Source organism: Myodes glareolus, chromosome 7, assembly GCF_982192425.1.
Source record: "Myodes glareolus chromosome 7, mMyoGla1.1, whole genome shotgun sequence".
In the NCBI taxonomy this organism is placed as follows: domain Eukaryota; kingdom Metazoa; phylum Chordata; class Mammalia; order Rodentia; family Cricetidae; genus Myodes; species Myodes glareolus.
In genome coordinates this window covers 59,460,327-59,483,564 of record NC_142032.1, presented here as the reverse complement: position 1 = coordinate 59,483,564, position 23,238 = coordinate 59,460,327, and the positions used below count along the sequence as shown (strand labels likewise).

At 52.3% G+C, this 23,238-nt stretch overlaps 1 protein-coding gene across 11 annotated transcripts in view; it reads right to left on the bottom strand.

Moving 5' to 3' along the window:
• Positions 1–23,238, bottom strand: part of Ano1 (anoctamin 1) — a 167,362-nt gene that overhangs the window by 79,082 nt on the left and 65,042 nt on the right. For all 11 annotated transcript variants that reach the window (XM_085693437.2, XM_085693435.2, XM_085693427.2 and 8 more), the window contains 2 exons: positions 15,092–15,237; positions 5,986–6,318 (listed from right to left, as the gene is read on the bottom strand). In XM_085693437.2, the coding sequence (XP_085549563.1) occupies positions 5,986–6,318; positions 15,092–15,199 (441 nt within the window). In that variant the 5' untranslated portion in view covers positions 15,200–15,237. The remainder of the gene's footprint in view (positions 1–5,985; positions 6,319–15,091; positions 15,238–23,238) is intronic.

The following is a 23,238-nucleotide window of genomic DNA, read 5'->3' as shown; positions in this document are numbered from 1 at the left end:
TGCATGTATTAGTGTGAACAGGTCAAAGCCAGGGGTCTTCAGTTGGCTTTCTAGACAGTTCTACATTGTGGAGCCCAGGGTTAAGATCAGAGGTAAGTTAGACTGACCCCCAGATCTGTTCTCCCACACTTTGCCAGGAAACCCATGGGGTGAGGGTGGGGGACGCTTGCTTCCAGGCCTATGAATCCCATTAACTGGTCAACAGCCTCACCTCACGAAGGCACCCAGGGTTGAAGCACCCCCTACACACACACACACACACACACACACACACACACACACACACACACACACACAGTACTGAGCCCCACATCGACCTACAGTCACTGGAGACAGGGGGAAATGAATGCTCCTGCCTCTACCCCCACCCTAGGGCCATGGCCACCCTGCCCTCCAACTTCCCCAACCACCTACCCTTCCCCTCAAGAACATGAGTCCTGATCCTGCCTGGTGGTGACAGGGTGAGGCCACTGATGCTGCCCAGATCCTGGGGACTGTGGAAAGCACTTCTTACCACATGCCAGGTCTGGCGTTTCTCCCTAGCCCCACCCACCACTCATGAGTAAAGTCTCCCTACCACCCCATTTAACAAATGGGGAAAACTGAGACACAGAAAGGGGATGCCACCTGATCCAAGAAATGGCTAGTTCTCTCTAACTCCACTCCACACTTCAGAGGCTGCATCGCCCCCACACTGAGTGACCCCCAGCTTGGCATGAACACAGCGTCAGGAGATCAAACAGGCACTGATGAGATTCTGGGTTCACAGTCTTGGAGGATCTGCCAAAGCCAGGGTCAAGTGCAGAGTCAGGGCAGTGAGGGCCCCAGGCACCCCCCATAGACACGCCAGGACTTAAGTCTCTGGTGTTCTTGCAATGACCCCAAAGACATAAATAATACTCAGCCGGCTTTGAGGCTCCGCTTCAAAAATGCTAATGGATTTTCTTGGAGGAAAACACATTGGTCACAAATTTCTCTTGTCTCTTTAATGGGAACCCTGGAAGCTGACCCCACAGAGAGAGAGGTGGTGTGTGTGTGAGAGAGAGAAACAAGGACTGAAAGAGAGGGAGAAGTGGGGGGGACATGCGGGAGGGAGAGAGAAGGGTAGAAAAAGAGAGAGTTTGGAAAGAACAAAGTGGGGGGGGAGGACAAGAGGCGAGAGAAAGCAAGATAAAGGATTGATTGCCACTCCCCGCCATGCAGTTCATCCTGGGGGTCCAGGACCTCTCAAGGACAGCAGGTGCTGAAAGACCCCTGTGGGCAAAGCATTGGTTCTTTCTGCCCACCCAGGCTCCCTCTGTGAGGCATCCTAAATTTCTCAGTGTGGGGGTGAGGAAGACAGTTACACTATGGGCTCTGCGGTCACATGGGGGCCTCTCTTGGGACTGAGCAGTGGGTAGGGGCGCTCCTCCCTTTTCTGGGGATGCATCCAGGGAGCCGAGTTCCCTCATTTACCACTCAGGGGACAGTCTAGGCCCCCAGGACTGCTGAACTGGAGCCTGTGTTTGCATATACCTATGGGGGTATAGGGTACATTCTGTCCCCATGGGGAGGCAGGCCTGCTCTAGGCAGACCTGTTCCTAGCCTAGGCTGTGAGCCCCACTTCTCTACCACAGATGCTGAAGCCTCTTCTGGCCTGCTCCAGGGCAGAGCTTTATCATGAGGTAGGTTTAACGGAAAGCATTCCCCCACAGCCACTCAAATGTATGGCCCGAGGCAGGCCCTTATTTGAAGAGAGGGTCTTTGTAGACATCAGAAGGCTGAGATAAAGCTGAACTGGGATGGGAAGGACCCCAAACAGAAGGACTGTCTGTGACAAGGAGGAGGGGACATATGAGCTACAACAGAGGAGGCAGAATACAGTTCTGCCCACATCTTGACTTCCGACCTGTGGCTTCCAGAACGTAAAGAGATGCAATCTGCTGTCTTGAGTCACCACACGTCTGGGCACACTTGTCACCTAGTGGTTAGGAACTGCTCCTTGCCCACTAGCAGTATCACAGGACACGTCATCCCTACGACCTCGGGATAGTAAAGCAGCCTCAGTGAGAAAGCAAGCAGAGAGTGGGGTCTGGTGTGCATGGGGCTCCCAGGCCACTGATTCCAGCCAAGTTCAGCCACCCAGCTTCAAGAAGCCAATTTGAAACAGCCAACTTAATATCAAAAAGCAGAAAAAGTCCCAGAGTGCTGGAATTATATTTTTAAACCTAGCATAAGGAGGCAGAAACAAGAGGATCTCTGGGAGTTTGAAGCCAGCCTGCCCTACTTACCCAGTTCTAGACATCCCCCCACAACCTTTGAAAGGCAGAGATTCAATGTGTTTTTTGGGTACAGACTGTGACCCCCACTTTGGTAACAGCAGAAGTAGTGTAGCGTATACCCACTGCCTGTAGGAAGTCGGGCGGACCTCTGCAATGCTACCTTGTGGTCAGTGACAGCTCAAGAAGAGGCTGATGGCACACACAGGATATCTCACGTCCTTCAAGGTCATTATTCACCTCCCCATCCAGTCTTGGAAACAGGGTTCCCTCGGCTGGTGGTGATTTAGGGCCCCAGACACTTTCTGCCACATCACAGGGGACAGTTTTAGTTTTCAGGATTCAAGAGCCACCGCCAGCCCAGCAGAGGCTAGGGTTGTGGTTAAAGGTCACATGCCATGGTATGCACGTTGGGGGACCAGTTTCAATGGCACAAGTGTTAGTGTGGGGTATGGGGAAGGCACAAAGTTTTGGGGTACCTGCTCAGATTCCCCACAGAAGACACCTAACCCTGACATTTTTGCCTCAAATTGAGTAAGAGAGCAATCGGGGGATCCCGTTACAGGCTTTCTTATTTCAAAATCTGCCAGCCCTCGGGCTCCCTGTTATCTGAGCACACCAGGGGAACAGCTCATTAGCTCTTCACCCCTAAACAAGCCTGACCTTGCTGGGCTGGCCGTGCCTGCTAATCTCGGCAGCCCGGGCCCACTCACATCTCTGCTTGCCATGCGTGCCCAAACAGCCCGTCCAGACCCAGCCTCTGCTCCACCCAGGACAGCAAGCAGCAGATGCTAACAGTGGCCCTGCCAGGCCTGTATCTCGTAAACTTTCAGCAGGCCAGTGGGGCCAGGCGATAACTTCAAGGCTCAGCAGGGAGACCACTCAGTATTGTTGTGTAGAAAGCTTGAACTAGAACCTGGACGAACTCAGGCTTAGTTCACAGAAATCAGATGTGGTGGTGTGCACCTGTAACCCTGGCACAGGCGGGTAGAGACCTGTGGATCCCGGGGCTTTGCTGGCTTGCCAGTCTAGCTGAAATGGCAATCCTAGGTTCATAGAGAGAGCCTGTCCTCAAAAATAGGTGGTGGCGGTTCCCAGGTTCATAGAGAAACCCTGTCCTCACAAATAGGTGGTGGTGGGTGGCCGGGAAATGGCTCAGTGCATAAATCCTTGCTGTGTGGGCATGAGGACCTGAACCAATGGAAAGGTGGGTGTGACATCATGCGTCTGTAACCCAGGACTCACAACAAGATGGGAGACAGATAGGAGAGATAGCTTGAACTATGCAACATAGTGACAAACAACAAAGAGACTGCCTTAAACAAGATCACCAACACCCGAGGCCATCCTCTGAGCTACATAGGCAGGTACATACACATGAATACATGAACACCCCCTTACTCACACCCCAGGAAACCTGGACTGTCTCATGTACCTGTGCCTTTCTTTTTGTGCCAGGAACTGACTCCAGGCTCTCAGGTATACCAGGCAAGTTCTCTACAAATGAGCTCCACCCGAGTCCCATATTTCATTTTTGACTTAATTTTTTTAAAAAAAAATTATGGGGAGTATTTGCCTGAATGTATGTATGTCTATGCACCACGTGTGTGCAGGAGCCTGTGGAGGCCAGAAGAGGGTGTCAGATGCCCTGGAACTGAAGTTACAGATGGTTGTGAGCCACTTTGTGGGTGCTGGGAACTGAACCTGGGTCCTCTGCAGGAGCAGCCAGAGCTCTTAACTACAGAGACCTCTCTTCAGCACCTCATAGTTTGTTTTTTAAAAAACCAAACCAAAGCAAAGCCTTCTTCAGTTCCAGAGCCAAACTGTCTGTGAAATTTGGGGTCATTTTTTAAAAAAATTAAGAACCAACAAAACCCTCATATTTGATTTTCATTGCAAAGAAGAGAGATGCTATCACTTGCTAAAACCTCCTTCTCCCTGCCTTTCCCTCTCTCCCAGTTTCCACCCTCCCCCCCCACCCTGCAGGTTTTTGTTTTGATTTTGCCCTCAGCATCACCGTTCTCTTTCAACTCAACCTCTCTCAGGTGTTGAGGCTCAGGTGTGCACCCCCAGGCCGAACTTGGACATAACAGGAATCCCAACCAGCAAAGATGTGCTCTGTGCCCAATGCTGTGGCCTGAAGGCTGTTGCTACCTCCAGTCTCCAGATGGGAAAACCGAGGCCTTCAGATGGGAAAACAGAGGCTGAGCTCTGACAAGTCAGTCTGAGTTACCCCGTGTCAGAGGGCCCACACCTGGGAGCTTCAAATTGCTCCATGAAAGAACCTCACAGATAGAAAGAGGAACACATGGAAGACATAGCTATGGAGGTCAACACAAGCACTGGACGCCTTAGCGGAGCGGGGCGGGCACGAACCCATAACCTTTGAAAGATCCTCTCCTTCCTCCAGGAATAAAAAGCCCTGCACATAGACTCTGCACAGCAGCAGTATGCTTCAAAGGCCCTGGCAAGGCCTGAGAGGACAGGGACAAGCCAGAACAACCCTGCTCAAAGTAACAGAAATCACAGAGGATCAGCGACACCCACGTTCTAGCTGCCAGCCTTGGGGTCCAGTAGCCTTGGAGCCCTTGCCAGCCTCAGACTTTTGCTGCCTGATCCCAACTTCCCTAAGCACCCTAAAACTGCCATGGGGAGCATGCAGAGAGGTTTGCAAATACCTGCCAGGAAATCCAACCCTGAGAAGGTAGACAATACCCCGAGACCATGTCACACTGGATAATAACCTCAGTGGTGTGTACAGGTGCGTGCGTGCGTGTATGTGTGTGTGTATGTGTGTGTGTGTGTGTGTGTGTGTGTGTGTGTGTGTGTGTGTGTGTAGGTCAGAGGACAAATTCAGCCGTGGCTCCTCAGGTAGTATCCATCCCTAGGTCTGGGATTACCAGTGTGTGTCACCATGCCTGGCTTTTTACACAGGTTCTGGGGACCAAACTCAGGTCCTCATGCTTGCGAGGTAAGCTCCTTAGCAACCGAGCTGTCTCGCCAGCTTCAACGTCTTATTTTCAAACAGTCGCTTGCTGTGTGACCCAGGCTGGCTTTGAACTCTCAGTCCTCCTGCTAGTCTCCTGAGCACTGGGATCTCACTTGCAGAGCGGGGCCTTTCCCCACACATACTCATGCTGAGAGGGTAAGATGTCAACCAGGAAGCACACAGCAATTGGCTGAGTGGTTCAGAGCTGCAGTGATTTGAGCCACTCTCTTCGGCTGCCTCGGCAGGCAGTGGAAGAGACAGTAGATCCTTTGTTCTGTCTAGAAACTTCTCTTACCAAAACGTCTACACTTCCTGAACACAGTGTTACGGAGATGCAGGTTTCAGAGCGGGGACCCTAAGAACCTACAGACCTGTCTCTTTTTCACAGGTTGAGAAACTAAGGCTTGGAGATAGACCGAGGACGCCCACGAGAAGACCCCAAAACAGCTCCACACTTTGTCCTTCTGACCCAGCAAATCTTCCCATGCCAGGCACTGGCTGAACTGAGGCAGGAAATGCGTTGACCTCAAGGTCATAGTCACTGGCCAGCTCTGCCCCAGGCAGATGCAATTGCTGGAGGAGGAGGCTGACTTGGGACTTCCCAGAGCTGTTTAGAAGCAATTTCTAGTCCACTATGGCCCCGTGAGCAGAGCTAACCTGCCCCCACCGCCTTCTGCAAACAGACCCGTTCAGCCTGTGTCAACCTAATATCCCCAGCCCACACGAGGCCACACTTACATCCTCATCATGTTCCAGCTCCAGGCCGGCCTCCAACAGGTTGCCCTCATATTCCTCCCGTCTGAAGCGCTTGTCATCTTCGTAGTAATCCATGGGGGCCTCGGGTGAGCCCACGTCCACGGGGCTCCCCTTCCCGGGAAGGGGCTGGTCCTGCCTGACACTGCGGGTCCCCATGACCATGTCATTGTGCAGTCCCCTCTTGGTCAGAGTCCTGCTGCCCGAGGCTCTCTTGTGATGGTACACCAAGATGTAGTCCACCTTGCGCTTCCCATCCCGGAAGTACAGGCCATACTTGCATTCGGCATCAGGGTCCACGGACAGGGAGTTGAGCAGCTGTGAGGCGAGAGAGAGAGAGAGAGAGAGAGAGAGAGTTGTGGTCAGTATGGAGTGGTTCTCAAGGGGCCTCTGGGAATATGATTTTAGCTGGGTACTGCGCTCACCTATTCCCTCAGTCACTCGGCAAACATGTTAGGCTTCAGAGCCCCCTTGATGCAGCCAGAACCTAAGAAATCCCTAATATAAAATGTTTAGAAGCACCTGCTTCTGTACCGAGAGCCTGCATACACTTCTGCCTCACTAAAATCACCACTGTGCACAGGTTCTACACAAATACCCCAGCATATTACTTAATTTTCCTTTGTCTGTGCGTGCACACGTTTCTGAACTTGCCCATGTGTGCAGAAGTTGTAAGTTGACAACAAGCATCTTCCTTGGTTTCATTTCTTTTTTAAGATTTCTTTTTATGTGTATGAGTGTTTGCCTGCAGGTAGGTATGTGCACCATGAGTGTGCAGTGTCTATGGAGGCCAGAAGATGGCACCATACCCCTTGAAACTGGGGTTACAGGTAGTTGTGATCCTCCATGCGGATGCTGGGAACAGAACCCAAATCCTCTGCAAGAGCAAAACAAGGGGTCTTAACCATCTTCCTTGTTTATTAAGACATTAGGTTAGGCTGGTTGGCCAGTGAGCCCAGAATTTCTCTCACCTACACCCTCCCAGTGTTGGGATTATAGGTATGCCAGCATGTCCAGCTTTTTATCGTATGTGCTGAGAATCCAAGCTTGGGTACTTGTGCTTATGTGGCAAGCTGCCCCCAGCACGGCTGTCCCATATCCTACAAGACTTGAGCACCTGTGGGTTTCAGTATCAGCCACTACTGTGCTATACCAAGGGGCAGCCATCCCTATAGATGTCTACTGCGAGCCAGACCCAGTCCTATGGGTTCAAACATAGAAGATGGAATGGCCTTCTTGGGGCCCACACTCTAGAAGAAGGTCTTTGTCTCCCCAGAGAATGCCAAGTCATGCCTGGCCACCAATAAGCCATCCTGGTCTCTGGAGGGGAAGGTCCTGTCTGACTCCTGGCAAAAGCTACTGAAAAAGCCACAAAGGCCCCTGGAAGGACGGATGTAGGGTAGGGTCTGAGGCCGGGCAGAGCTGAATTTAGCTAACTGCAGGCACAGTGTCAACCTCTGGCAGCTAGCATCCAGGCAACACAACGATGACTTCAGGGCCACCAACGAGCTGTATTATCAGAGCTCAGATGTGTGAGGCCCTTGTTCACTCAACCTGGGTCCTCCAGAAACCCAATCCCAGTGTTGGGCTCTAGCATGGAAGAATGAGGACTGAGATCCAGACTGTGACACAGCCTGTGGAACATCCTAGAACTGCCAGCTGTCCCCAGAGCTGGCTTCAACCCAGCCTGAACACCTGATTCCAGCAGGTTTTTTCTCAAAGGTTAACGGCAACACAGAGCAGACACTACCTTTCTCCCTGTGCCAGCTCATGGTCCATGCAGAGGCACTGCCCCTCCCCCATGCCAGCTCTTGGTTCACAGAGTGGTGGGGAGGACAGCACAAGCTAGGTCCTCCCTGGTGGCATGTGAGGCCCAACACAATGGCCAGCAGCTACAGCTACCTACATCTCGCTTTCTGCACCACATCCAGGATGCCTTCTCCAGGAACCCTTCCCAAACTGAAAGACCATAAGCTGGGTGGAGATTCCCTCCACACTGGCTGCAGTCCTGACCTCAGTTTCCTGTGCATGGTACTGGAAGACATAAGTCTTCCCCAGGATTTACCTGCTAGGTTCTGCTCCCTTCTCTGGACACCTGTTACTATAGCACTGGTTGCGGATTCTTTATTCTCTTCCATATCCCCTTCTGGCCTTCTATAGTGCCTCTTGTTTCTCTCACCCACTCCATCCCATCCTGTCCATGCCAGAGGCTCAAGCTCCACTAATAACCTTGATCTGACTTTGACTCTGATACACTAGCAGCTGGGAAGTCCCTGCCTATCTCCCCCAGGAGGATGTCCACAGCTACTAGGTGACTCTGAAGGGCCATGCATTTCCTCAGAAGCAGCAGGACAACATCCTCCTCCAAGGCATAGTAGGCTATGACAAGGGAGAAGGCGGCAGAGTGGAGGGGTATCTAGTCTATAGCAATGGAAGGAGAGAGAGGGGTCCTTGAGCAGAGCCCAGCTACCGGGGCCAGGGGGTGGTCACAACCTTGCATCTTAGCATCTTTACCCCAAGAGACTGTCTTCTGGAGAGAGCAGGGCCAAGAGTCAGCGCAGGCCACTCAGTATCCATAGCTGAAAGAGGCTGGAGGGGTTCTACCTTCTTCCTTCATGGCGACTGGGGTCTCATCCACCCTGGTGACCACCACGGGGCCCTGGACAGTGTGGACATTCTACCCAAAGTGCTCCAATGTGGTCTCTTTCCTGTTCTGTATGAGTCACATTCTGGGTACCTATAGGCCAGATTCAACGTGGTGGCCTCCAGGGCGGCTCAGGCTGGTTGGTTTCTTGTTTTGTTTTATTTCGTTTTAGTTCTTTTGTAGCAAGAGCTTCTGTAGCCCAGGCTGGCCCTAAACTTGTTATGGAGACCATAAACTTCAGATTTCCCTGCCTTTGCTCTCCCAGCACTGCAGCTGGGGTACATGCAGAGCTGAGGCTAGAACTCCAGCCTTCATGGATGCTAGGCAAGTACTCTACCTACTGAGCCACACCCCCAGATCAGGGCGAGTGACACTCCGGCCCAGTAAAGAGCTACATTTATGAGAATCTGAACATCTGCCCTCAGCCACCAAGTGTCTGTAGAGGGACAGGGGCCCCAGGTCAGGGGTAGGCATGGGGTTAGGCATAGCCTTGGATCCTGTCCACACACCCAAGGCATTTCTGCCCTTCACAGAAAAGGTGACACTCTTTCTAAGAATGGGGCACCCTGTCTTCAAATGTCCCACACATGGAGGGAGTGCTGTTGCTAGGTCCACTTGACCTGGCAGAAATTAAGGGATAGGCCTCAGGTGATCAGCTCAATGCACTGGGTACCAAAACTCACCCACTACCCTAGGACCCTGGTTCTGACTCATTACTGAGGGGCACAGCCAGAAGTGTGCCTCCATCCCACCGTGAAGTTCCCAAGCCACAGGCAGGCTAGCAAGCAGAGGCTGGCAGGGAGCTCCAGAAACAGCAGTGGTCTCTTGCAGGCTCTGAAGGTGACCAGACCAGATCCAAGCCTCGGAACCCTGGGTGGCTGAGAGTCTCAAAGGGCAGTAGGACCACCTCCTGCCAGGAGGATTAGCCAGGTTGATGAGGGCTCTGCTGCTGAGCAGAAGCAGGCCCAGAATATGCTGGGTCAGGTGCCTGGGGGGCATGCCTGTCACCCTAGCTCCAACCTGGGGACCAAGGGCAGGTCCTTCTCAGAATCTCAGGAAGGGCAGAAAAGTGCAAAGTCATAGGGTACCAGCTGCTAGAGGAGCCTTGAAGCGGGAGTAAGCCAGGCTCCAACAGAGAGCCCTGGAAGACAAGGAGTCCCTGGACCATGCTGGGCAGGATGGCCATACTGAGCTACCCTGGGCATATACTGGGGGTTGAGGACACGCCTGCCTTTGCTGGCATCCTGACCAGAGGCGCCGAGGTCTTAACCTCGGTTTCCAAATACAATCCTGGTATCAATTCCTGAAGCTGGGACCTCGCCTCTGTCCTGCCTCTCCTACCTGCCTTCCCCCTTGCACGAGCACATCAGCTTCCCTCTCCTCCCCACCCCCTCCCTTTCTTAGTCCTTCTAACTGGTTTCCAAGCTTCTTTGTCTAGGATCCAAGGTGCCATGTTGGTCTCCTGTGGACCACCTTCCAAGAAGTTCTAACTTTCCTCAGCATGAGCCCTGAGGCTAGACCAGGGACTGCCCTACCACACCCCGCACTCAGAGCCAGAACAATGGCTACCATTGAAGAAGATGAACAGCCATGACTTAGAGAAAGGGATAGTCAGAGCCTTTCTGCCAGACAGTCAGGGAAATCACCCCAGGGAGCCACCAAGGATTCTACAAGGTGAGGCAGGGGTCAGATCTAACATGAGCAATTGCCACTTAGCCATATGGCCTTCTTAGGCCTCCCCACAGGGGTCTGCCAGTGCTAGGGAAAGGCCCAGCGGCCAAAGTGGGCTTCATCTTGCCTGTGCTCAGAGACAGACTCAGCCATGGATTGGCTGCACTGCTCCTAGAATGTGGATTCCCCTCCCTGAGGCACATGTCAGTAAGCCCTCCCTCCTTCATCCAGGACTTTGCTGGCAGTGTTGGTGGAAGAAGTAGGTGTTTACCATAAAGTATCTACCACCAGAGGCCCCAGCAGACTTTGTGGCCCCAGGGACACACGATCTCTCTGGGAGTTGAGTACATGAAGAAAGAGAAAGGATGGGGTGGTTGTCCCTAAAATTACTGGCCCAAGAATGAGGACCTGGGTTCTGGTCCGCAGCACTCATGTAAAAATCTGGGTGCAGCACGCACCGAATGCAATCGTAGTATTGGGGAGGGAACAGAGGCTCACGGGCCAGCCAGTCTAATGGAATAGGCAAGCCCTGTCTCAAAAAGTAAAGTGGGGAGTGAGAGAGGAAGACAACCAACGCCAACCTCTGGAACGCGCACACATGCATGCACGCGCACGCACACACGCATGCACGCGCACGCACACACAGGTGGGGCAGAGAAAAAGAACCTTACTGTCAGAGTGGGCCATAAGAGAAAGGCGACAGGGTATCAGATTGGGATTTTAAAACTGACAAAAGGGGGTGTAGGTAGCAGGAGGTGGCCCCAGTAGCAGCACAGCCGTCCCTTGGTGTCTTGTCCTGTTGTACCGGGAAAACTGTCTGTGTAGGTATTGCCTTTATAAAATGGGAAAAAGCCATCTTTACTCAGTGGCAGTGGGTAGCAACTTCTAGAGAAAGTTGTTCTCTGTGCCAGCCTGGGACCCACAGGGTCTGCAGGGCTGTTCTGGGGTGGGCCTGTGAGACAGAGCAAAGACATGGCAAATCCCACAGATACCAGGTGCTGCAGATACCAGGTGACTCCACATGCCTCTTCCCTGTATAGAACAGGACAGAACTATGTAAACTGCAGCAGGAGGGATATGGGTTGGACTTTATGTGTAACTTTCAAACGTTCTCGTTTTCTATGATTAAGAAAAGGCGCATGCCTTTAATTACAGCACTAGAGAGGCAGCGGCAGGCGGATCTCTGTGAGTTCTAGGCCAGCCTGGTCTACAAGAGCTAGTTCCAGGACAGGCTCCAAAACTACAGAGAAACCCTGTTTTGAAAAACCACCACCACCACCAACAACAACAACAACAAAAAAAAAAAAAAAAGGAGGGACACCTAAATGGAAAGCAAGGGGTTTCTTACTGCCCTCTTAATAGCTGGTTGAGAGAGAGAGAGAGAGAGAGAGAGAGGGAGAGAGAGAGAGAGAGAGAACCTCTATTGCCTTGGCCATAGAGAATGAGAAGGATACTTCATTTGCAGGGGTTGTCTCCTGGGTGTTTGGAGGGAGAGCTCCTGGAAAGAGCTTCCCCAGGGGAAGATTTTAGAGAAAGACAGAGTGTAGTTCCTTTCCCAACACACAAACAGGGAAGGTCATGCCAGCTGCCCCCAAGATGCTGGGTAGAGCAGGGAGACAATGGAGGACCCCACATTCACACCCTAAATGTGCCAGGTCCAGCTTCTTCATTCACCTCCACTTTCTGGAGCCCAGGCTGAATTCAAACAGCCTGCGACACAATACTGGTGCTTTTGAAGGAATCTAAAACTCCCAGAATTTCTTTTAAAAAGAGGGAGATGAAACCAGAGACCTGAGGACTTGGGTCTCAGATGACACGAGGAACATGCTCGTCATGCTGACTGATTCTGACACAAGGTTTCACTCTGTAGCCCAAGCTGGTCTCAAACTCTCAGCCTACGATTCTCCAGCTCTTGGATTACAGCCAGAGGCCACCGTGTCCTGCTCCGGGGGGGGGGGGGGGGGGGGAACGGGACACAGCAATGTAAAACTTCAGTTTTATTCCAGACGGTTTTTGCCTGACTCATAAGCACAAGCTATCCATTTCCGATCACTGAGCTTGCCCAGCAATCTATAAACAGAAGCCTCTGATGGCAGATAAGCAGCCTAGGCCCTTGCCCCAGCAGGTGGGTTAACACCCACACAGCAGGTATTTCTGGATGTAAGCATCTCAGGCCACAGAGAACTTGCCTTAAAGACAGATACACTCAAAGATCAGATCAGAGAAAACAACAAAACCAGTCACATTCACCTGGCCCCTGGCTTCCCAGCCTCTTTGACGGAACCAATGGAGTGATCTGCCTCCCTTCCCTTGAAATGGAGGGAGCAGGAGGATAGTCTGAGAACCGCAGTGTGGGGCTGAGGGGTTTTGTCTAAGGCTGCACTTCTAGGAAAAGGAGGTGCAGCCCACACCCTCTGGCCTTGGAGAGCACTGGGCTTCTTCTGCTGGGTGACTGTATGGTAACTAACGGTGGTGGCTGGAGTGTGTGGGGATACTGGGAATCTCAGGTTTCAGAGCTACCGATTGTAGCATGATCCCTGACTATGACCTGTCTTTCCTGTACATGAACCCAGGGTCACAGCCCTCCCAGCCTACAGAATCATGCAAGCATCTAGGAAAAGCTCAGTGCAAAAGAAGGGCCCCTGGCCTCCTTCGGTCCTCAGGACTGACCCATGTGTTTCCGAACTGTGAAGACTTTGAATGAGATCCAGACCTTAGTGACCTCTTTGGTTTGAGGGGCACTGATGGTGGCTAGGTGTGGATACAGGTCTCCGGAGGGGAACACCAGCGCCCAAGGCCATTTGTTCAGACTGTTTGTTCATACTCACGTCCCCTCCCATGGGTACCACCTCTACAATAACACCTCTTTATTAGCTTGGCAACCACCATTCCCCCGTGTCTCCAATTGGAGTCCCCATGTTCCCACCTCTGGGTGCCCTATCATGGATGCCACCTAGTTCCCCGCCCCCCATATCCATTCCTAGGTAGACTTGTCTATAGTCTCCCTCAGCTGTCTTTTAACTGGTGAGTGACTTGGAAGGAGTCACCTGTCCCTCTGAGCCTCAATTTCCCGATTTGTATTAACAGCACCCCCCTCCCCAACTCCACCTCCTTGTTTTGAGTTAAACAAGTTAAGAAACACAGTTGGCCACTCTGTGTTGTCCACAGTTGGCCTTTGTTCCTATCATGGGTAACAGGAGAGCATTCCATCTGAACTCCTTAAGCTCCGGAGGAGCGGAGCCTTCCCTGTCTGTAGCTTTCTCTGGGTGCCAACAGGGGCCAACAGGGGCCAGTAAGGCCCAGCAAAGCCCAGCCCTCAGCACTGTTCAAATGTCCCCATGAGCTCCTAAGGCTGTTTCCATCCTGTACATGACAGGAAGGTACCTGTCATCAACAGCTGCTCCTGGTCCAGACTCCCAAAACTCTGGGTACCACCCAGTAGAGCCCCCTTGTCTCACCTCAGGAATGCCAGGTCTGTCCACAGCCTGAGCTTGTTCTGCCCAGCCTGAGTTTCAATCAGGCCTCTGGCAGCATCCACCCTGGGCCCTCTGGCTTCCAGCCTCAGGCTAGGACAGGTCAGGGCAATCCCTCAAGCTGGGCCCTCCACTTTTACAGCTCTAGGCTGCCCTAGACATTGGACAACTATGCTCCCTGGATAGTAGGACCTTAAGGTGAGACAGGAAGAGAAAGAAGTTTCTGCTTTTTGGTCCCCTCTGAGAGTGCCCCGCCCCCACTAGCGCCCTGGGAAACTTGGTTCTTTAAACCAAACTCATCAGGGGTGAATTTGCAACACCCACCCCCCCCACCCCCACCCCCCACCCACCCACCCACCCACCCCCGCACCGCACCACCCCGTGCCACCAGGGATCCATGTGTCCTGCTGGGTCTGGCTGCAGGAACAATGTTACTTTCCCCAACCAGGTGACTGACTCCACCCTGCCCATGGCTAGGGCACTGGGACCAACACAACGTAGGTAATCTAGCTTGTCTCACTTAACCTCCCCCCCCCCCCCCGCCCCCCAGCATGACTCGCGTTGCTGGCAAGTGAAGTCTCAGGACTCAGCCCCACCGGGTGGCGGCGCAGTGGTCTTGCTCAACCTGGTGGCCACCTGGTCCATGCCTTTTGCTCCCACTCCCACCCATCCTGATGCTCCTGGGGCTCCCCTGGCCAAGAATCTGGAAAGGAGAGTCCCACCCGGCCCGGACTATATGCTCAGAACACTGGGAACCCCGGGCCGGGCACTGTGGGGACCCCGGGATACTCTAGGGACCCTGAGAGCTGCAAAGACCTCGAGAGACACTTTTGGCACCCTGGGGACACCGCAAACCCCAAACTGGGCGCTGTGTTCACTCTGGTGATTTCAGACAGTGCGCTGCCAAGACTTCGGAGACACTTTGGGGATCTCGGGGATACTCTGAAAACCCAGGTCCATCGCTTACACGGGGATTTCGGAAACACTCTTGAGACTTCGGGACTCTTTGGAGACCCCTGACAATGTACTGCAGAGACCCCAGGAACACTCTGGGGATCACGGGTCGAGTATTCTGGGGACCCCGGGGGGCACTGCAAACCCTGGGCCGGGCGCTACAAAGATTCCAGGGACACTCTGGGGACCCCGGGCTCTGCGTTCCGCGGGTGGGAAGACACCAGAGTACAGCGGGTCACGCGCATTTGGTCAGGGCAGCAGCGCGTTTCCGGATCGCACGTGCGTTGGTGGGAGCCCCCAGCATCTTGCACGGTGTAGGGACCGTGACCGCACCCGAACTCAAACTCACCGTGCCCTCGGACGGCAGGTAGCCGAGATCCTCGATGGCGCAGATGTTCACGATGTGGACGCTGCGGTCCTCGGCTGGGAGCGTCGAGTACTTCTCGGGGATCCTCATGGTGACCGCGCGCTCCCCATCCACGGCCCCGGTGGCCTCTGCAACGGAGAAGCGGTGCTGGCCTGGCGCGGACGGGACGTGGCCGCTCCCTCCTCCCTCGCGACCTCCCGGGCGCTGTCGCCACCTGGCCCGTCCCGAGGGCGCCCGCGCGCCGTGAACTTGGCCGCGCGCCGGCTCCGCCTTAAAGATATAAGCGCAGGGGCGGTGGCCACGCGGGTCAGATTTTCCGTAAAAATTTAAACACAGGAAGAAAGGATTCCGAGTTTTATTTTTATCCGGGGTCAGAGCCCCTTTAGAATTGGGCTTTTTTCGTTGTTGTTTTGGGTTTGTTCTGTTTTTTTGTTTTATGGGTTTTTTAAATTTGAGGGAGGAAAGGATTTTTTACTCGGAGGGGAGGTGCCCGAGACTGCACGTTAAATAAAGGCCCCGGAGCTAACTTTGCTGTCTCTTGGGGAGGTGACAGATCAACCACAGCGCCCTCACCTGGGACCCTCTCCTGCCCCAGCCTCCCCAGGTGTCTGCCCTGTGCAGACCCCCTCCCCCACCATCATCTCCCAAGGACTCTTGCCCCCACCTGTGAGTTTTTAGACAATCCCTTCCACCGGGGAGAGAGTGGGTGTCAGCTAATGAACCCCTGCATGCCAGGGGAGAATGGTACCCTGTGGTTTGGTGGAGTTTTGTTTTCTTTGTTTTCTCAGAGAATTTAAGGAGGCTCCAGAACACCCTGACCTGACCTGACCTGACCTGACCCTCCGAGGCAGGTTGTATCTTCTGCAGAGAGGCTAGAATCCAGTGATTTCGGACCTCTCACTCCAGGACTTAGCAGAGTCCCTGCACACAGTAGGTGTCTTTAAGTTTCCCTTCCTGAGGAGGAGGAGACCCGGGCTCCAGGGGCAGCTGTTGCCTCCTGCTCTGGAGGATGGCCTGTCTTTCCTCCTGGGCTCTCCAGCCTCCAGTCAGCCAGGTTCTCTTCTCTCACTGACCCGAGATCTTGTCTGTAGTGTTTTCACCCGCACCTTGTCTGGTGGCCTGCCAGCGTCCCATAGCTAACATTCCCACCATCGTGTATAGCTAGCTGCATGAGAATATTCAAGGCCCTCGGAAGTAACCGGCAGAAGCCATCAGCACTGACCCTGGAGATTCCCAACCGGTATCTAGAGAGGTGGAAGGGGTGGGAGAGACAGGTGGTATTTGGCTTCGGCTCTGGAGTTCCAGCCCAGGAGCCGAGCGACACCGTCTCAGGCTCACAAGCTGGCCTCCTCATGAGCACCAACACTGTCTGGCTGCAAGCGCAGTGTGCTGGGCCATGGTGGCTGCCATCATGCCATTTGTCCAAACCGCCCCTTCTCTGCCAACCATATCCCCCCATTTAGGTTCAAGCCTTTGAACTTGGAGCGGTGAAAGGGCTCCTGGGTCCTGGAGCTAGCCACTCCCATAGGTGCCAAGTGGCCTTAAAGTGGGATTTAAGAAATGCCTTAAGCTGGCCAAGTCCCAGTGCAAACAGCTCCCTTCCCCCACCAGCCTCCACTGTGCCGGGACTGGACTGGAAAGACATACAGTCACACATAGGATTATGTAACTTCATACTTGTGTTGATAAACAAGTGGCATTGTGTAACTGGAGCACACCCTTCTCCTGAATTTATATTCAGGTGTCAGAGAGCTTCCAGAAACCAACAAGGTATATTTTTTTCTTTTTAGGAGAAAAAAAATATAATTGGTCAGGGCCAGGGATGTGACCTAATTGTAGAATGCTTAGTGTGTGTGATGCAGTGGGTGCGACTTTAGAGTTATATCAAAAAATAAAATGTACATATATGTGTGTGCATGTGTGTATGTGCACATGTGAGTACATGTGTGTGCATATGTGTGAGTACATGTGTGCGTGTGTAAGAGTGCATGTATGTGCATGAGTGTGTGTGTGTGTGTGCACATGTGTGTGTGTGCATGACTGTGTATAACTGGTCAGTATCAGAAGCACTGATGTCCCTATGTGTTTGGGAAGTGGCACTTTTCCTCTAGCCCTCAGGGTGTTCTAAGGTGGGAGTGGCCCTCCTGACCTTGTTACCTAAAGCCCCAGGAAGTTGCCAGGTGGGGTACCATCTCTAGATATGGCAGCTCCATCTCGACCCCAGGCAGCATCACCCTGTAGCAGAGGAAGCTATGCTGAGGTTCTTTCAGGGTTTGGCCTGGTTCTGCTGTTCGCCTTGCCCAGTAGTTGACACCTGCTTGTTTAGAAAACTCCACTTTCTCCTTTTTCCAACCTTGGCTTCTTCTGGTTACCCCTCCTCCAAGGCTTCTGAGTGCAGTTCAGGGATGGCCCAGAGAGTGCAGAGCGGGTGTGGGTGGCCATCAGGGAGGCCCAGTGAGTGCAGAGGGGGTGTGGGTGGCCGTCAGGGATGGCCCAGCAAATGCAGAGGGGATGGATGGGCTGGGATCAATCCTGTGCCGGCTGATGTTGACCATCAGCTTGACAGGTTCTAGAATCATCCAGGGGCAAACCACTGCGTACATCTGTGAGGGAGTTTTTAGAATGGGTTAACTGAGGTGGGAAGACCCACTCTGAATGTGTGGGGCACCATTCTGTGAGCTGGGGTCCCACAGTGAACGAAAGGAGAGAGCCAGCTGAGCACCGTGTTCATTCTCCCCGCCTCCTGACTATGGATAGAATATGACCATCCTCACATGTGCCTGACACTGTGCCTTCCCACACGATGAACTGAGCCCTCAAACTGTGAGCCAGATAAACCTTCCTCCCCACGTTGTGTTTTGTCAGCGCAATGAGACGAGTAGCTGTACCCCACAGTCCCGGCACAGAGTTCTTGGGTCTTGGAATCTTGAGGATCAACAACAAAAAATACAAAATTAAACCAATAGCTCACAGACCCACTTCCAGGAGAAAGAGAGGACGCCGCCTCCTCCCAAGTCAAGCCCTGTCTCTGGGAGCCTTTGTTCTGGGCTGAGTCACTTCTCAAATTCACTGCCTCTGTGTCCCAATGACCATGCTGTTGGGGACTGTTTCCCCTATGAGTGGTTGAGTGGAAATGAGCCTTGTCCATTGAAGAACACAGCAGTTTTCATCACACCATACCCCAAGGGCCAGCTTCTGTCATCAAGACTAATCCCTTCATTAATTAGTTAACGCAGCCTTGCTGGAAGGCCACAGGGTGCTCTTTATGCTGAGAAGTTCCGGCCCTCAATGTACGTCTTGCCTTCTTGAATCACCCTTGACTGGTGTTTGATGCCAGGAGCCAACAGACACCTGTGTCTTTGCTGACATTTCTGAGTGTGTGTGTGTGTGTGTGTGTGTGTGCGTGTGTGTGTGGAGGGGGGAGCAGGAAGTGAGGAGAGAACCTGCCTTGTGCAAGGCTTGGAGGGAACCCTTTTCCATGGCCTTTTTGTCTTGGCTTGGCCCACACGGAAGGAGTTTCTCACCCTCTGCCCTGCCCTGCACCACCTGTCTGAGCACAAAGCCATCTGCAGTTCAGAGCGAGGAGCCAATGAGCTTTTGGAAAGTCAGACAGAAGGAGGGCTTCTGCCAGAGAGAGGCAACACCTGGTCACAAAGACCCGGGTCCCAAACCAGAACCTGACTGCCTGTAACCGACTGCCAAGCCTTACCATGCCTCGGTCCCTTCTTTGCAAAACGAGTCATCTGGAATCCTGACCCTGGTGATCCCTGGGTCAGGGGCTGTTCCAGCAGAGGTCCCTTCCTAGATGACTCTGTAGGGGCAGTCAGTTGTGGTGAATTGAGAGTCACCTAGGAGATTGGTAGAATGCACTTTTGGGTGTCTCTGTGAGGTGGTTATAATACAGCAGGGTTTTCCCAATTGAAATATTTCTTCTCCAGGAGCTCCTTAAGACTCAGTAAAAGAAACTCACAAGACTTAGGAAGATTCTAAAACTTACAGGACTCACAAGGCCCCTTCCAAAGGTTATACAAGCAGAACAGTGGCTGGGGAAAGGAGACTCCCCCACTGGCTTAGATATTTGCATGCAAGTCATGCAGGGAGCTCCATGCATACAGCTCTCCTGAGCTGTCTGTGATTCATGCTGGGGTGGGTTTTTCAGTGATGCAACCTTCTTGAGCCACAGGCTCCTGTTTAAGTACCTGATGTGGGATTTTCCTCTGTGTGCTGTGAATACTATTGGCTAATAAAGAAATTGCTTTAGACCTATGACAGGGCAGAACTTAGGGCAAAACTAAGCTGAAGGCAGGGAGAAAGAAGGCAAAGTCAGAGAGACGCCATAAAGCCCCGCCAGATACAGACACCGAAACTTTAGCCCCTAAGTCACAGTCACAGGGCCAGACACAGATTAACAGAAATGGGTTAAATTAATATGTAAGAGTTAGCCAATAAGAAGCTAGAGCTAATGGGCCAAGCAGTGATTTAATTAATACAGTTTCTGTGTGATTATTTCGGTTCTGGGTGGCCAGGACAAACAAGCAGCCTCCTACCCTCCAACAAGTACCTCTTCACATATATCCTCTAAGTTATCCTGGTGACGTTACTGGTCCATTGAGCTAGACTCTGGTGGAATGGTTTTCTTGGTCTGTTGCCAGTGCTCTATCTAGGGTGAATGGGCATTTGCTCACATCTCCCCAGGAAAAGTTACACAAAAATGTCTCCAGAGATGGTTGCATCCTAACGACTCAGGCCTAATCAGTGGATTGATGTCTTCGTGGACTCATAACCTGATGGCATGGCTAGGAGGTGTTGAGAGGTAGGGGGCAGGGGCTAGAGGGAGGGAGTAAGTCGCGAGGGGAGTGTCCGTGGGGCTGGGCCTGGCCTTAGCCCTTTCAGAGATTCCTTCTTTGCTTCCTGTCTGTTGTGAAATGAGCTTTCTGCTCGACATGATGGACACTTCTGATGTTGTTAGTCCAAGCAAACACTCTCTTCCTTAAAATTGTGCTCAAGTAACAAGGATGCAAAGGTAACTAAACACTCCCACGACATTTGGGATGGGACTGTTGTTGGACCCCAGGGCCATCTTACGTCCTTAGTCATCTCTACCCCTAGAAACCAGTAGCATCTTCTCTTGCTGCCTCCTCTGTCTGAAAGCTGTCTCAAGACCTTGTCAGACTTCTTTGAGGTGCCCCCAGGCTGGCCGCCATTCTGAGGTCACCCTTGATGGGTGAACCACACTTGTCACTGGCCTGAGAGTCAACGCATTTAGCTTAAAGTTCAGGCAGGAAAGTAAGGCTGGCTTTCACCAGGGTCTGTTGACCCCCTACTGAGAATCTTGTGTGTGTGTGTGTGTGTGTGTGTGTGTGTACAGGCACAGGTGTTAAAGGTCAGGCAGATAGCAGCACTCAGGTAGAGTTCTGCATATTTCTTAGGTGCCTAAGGGCTGGGGAACGAGGCTATGTTGGTAGAGCACTTACCCAGCATGCACAAAGCCCTGAGTCCCATCCCCAGTACTGCATTAAAAAAAAAAAGACAGAAAGACAGGCTCCACAGTGTATCCTGTGGTCCCAGCACTCAGGAGGTGGAGGCAAAGAATCAGAGGTTCAAGGTTATATTATACATAGTGAATAGGAGGGCAACCTGGTCTACATGAGAATTTCTTTCAGAACAACAAGAAACTCACTCACCAACATGTGTGTGGCCTTGACTTTAATTTGTTAAATTCCCTTTACATCCTTAAACCTAGAGATTTATTTTATTTTTAATTATGTATATGTGAGTGTCTCTGTGCAGATGTGTACACACGAGTGCAACTGTCTGCTGAGGCCAGAAAAGAGCATAGATCCCTGGATCTGGAGGTCCAGGAAGTTGTGAACTGCCTAGGGTGGGTGCTGGGAACAGAACTACTCCTGCCTTCAGCAAGAGCAGGAAGAGCTCTTAACCACTGAGCCATCTCTCCAGCCCTCACCCCTAAACTTAGACCACTGCACCTCAAAAAAAAATCTACCTTACAATTCTCTTCACCAAAGGAAATTCTTTGGGCCAGCAGGATGGCTCAGCAGGTAAAACTGCTTGCAGTTAGGATGCCGACCCAAGTTCAATCCCAGGGATCCACATTGCTGAGAAGGGAACTGACTACAGCAAGCTGTCCTCTGGTCTCCACATGGCATTCACACACACACACACACACACACACACACACACACACTTCATCAGCCACGACACACACACACTCACACTAAACCAGAGGTTCTCAGCCTTCCTAATGCTGTGATCCTTTAATACAGTTCCTCATGCTGTGGTGACCTCAACCATAAAATTGTTTTCATTGCCACTTCCTAACTGTAATTTTGCCAGTGTTACGAATCATAACATAAATATGTGATATGCAACCCCCAAAAGGGTCATGACCTATCAGTTAAGAACCATTGTACTATATAAATAAATGTACCAAAAGCAGTGGGGGCAACCAGGGGTCCTTAAGAACTGCTGGTGACTCACAGCAGCCTGAGTATAGAGACAGGAACAAGGGAAAAGTGAGCCACCTATGAGTCAGGGCTGGTGGTATCTCAAGGAAGGACCAAACAGATGCCAAACAAAGTAGATGACATGGTCTGCTAAAAGTGAGCTTGGGTGTATAAAGATTTAGAGGAGGCTGTTGCTGGGGGATCCATCCCTGAGCTAGCAGGAGATGGGATGTCAATCATTTCCTTCCCTCCCATGACATCAGCGCCCAGCAGCGCTTGCTGCTACTAGGAATGCAGCCAAAGCTGGGTGCTCAGGGTAAGGGGATTGTGTTGTTCCAGCAGAGTCTGCGGAGTCTATGGAAGGGTCGATTTCAGGGGAAGGTCCAGCCTCTGCTTGTGTCTGGCTCATTTCGATCCCTGGGAACTCACAATTTTTTTTTTTTTTTTGAAAACGTGCCCAGGCTAGGCTAGGACTCTCCAGCCTCCTGTCGCCTCCTCCCAGGAGCCTTTCTTGTGGGGCTGGGGACACTGACTCAGCTCGGTTCCTCCAGCCCTGGCTCCTTCTTCCCAGGCGCCTGGACTCATTGCTGCCCCACCAGGCCTGTTCCCTCAGCCACAGGCATCCTGTGCTCTGGCGTTTGGCAGCCTGTGTGCTTTCTCCATTTGTGCTTATTTATTTAACAAGCTGTCTTATCCGAGCTGGCCCTGCGCTAAGCTCTCTACAAATATTAACTCGTGGTTTTGCCCTGCTCATGGCTGTCTATGAGTAGATTCACACCCCGCCCCTCCTGGAGTCTTGTAAGAGAAGAACCATGAAAGATTCAGGGCTGGAGTCACCAGCTTTCTCTCTTCCGTGATCGGATGAGGTGGGAATCACAGGTTGGTCTCCAGCATGGTGACACATGGCATCAGAAGCCCTGCCTGGGCAGCAGGGTCTACTGTACCACCTTGCCCAGGAAGAGCATGGGTGCCCCAGACCCCAGCTGGGTGAGCCCTCAGAGCCTCGCTGATGGCTTGCAGGCTTCCACCCCAGACTGAAAGAGTAAAAACTTCCCCGCCTTCCACCAGCGCTGTGCTCACCCTCCAGGAGGAAGGTCTCCTGTGGGTCTCCCGTGCCATCCGAGGGGGCTGCACGGATGGAGGAACGTAAGAACCCAATGACGATGACATTCCCACTGACAAGGCCATGAGTCCTTCCCAGCCAGGACTGGGGCATCAGCACCTCTAAGTCTCTGACAAGAACCTCACTCTCTTGACAAGACTTTCCAAACCATGTCAGTCGCTGGGACCACGGCAAGTCCTGTTCAGCTTTCGCATGCTCTGGCAGTCACATTAGTGGAATAAAAATAACCAGGTCAAACGAACGATGCACTTCATGCAACCCATCTGCTTTTTAAAAAATTAAATTTCAACCTGTCTTCAATAGTGCTCATTAACAGAATGCTTTTCTGTTTGCTTTCTACGGATCGGATACACGCTCATCATCTCATATTCTCAGAGATTCTTGGTCCAGGCAAGACATGTTTCCCAGGCTGCAGGCCCCGTGTGGCCAGAAACCACCTCAGCTGGGAGCCTTTCCTGACTGTTCAAGCGAAAGTAGGTGTGTGGTTTTCGAGTCTGTTCTCCGTGGTCCTGGGCTTTCTACGGTTTCTGCTGGGAACTTAC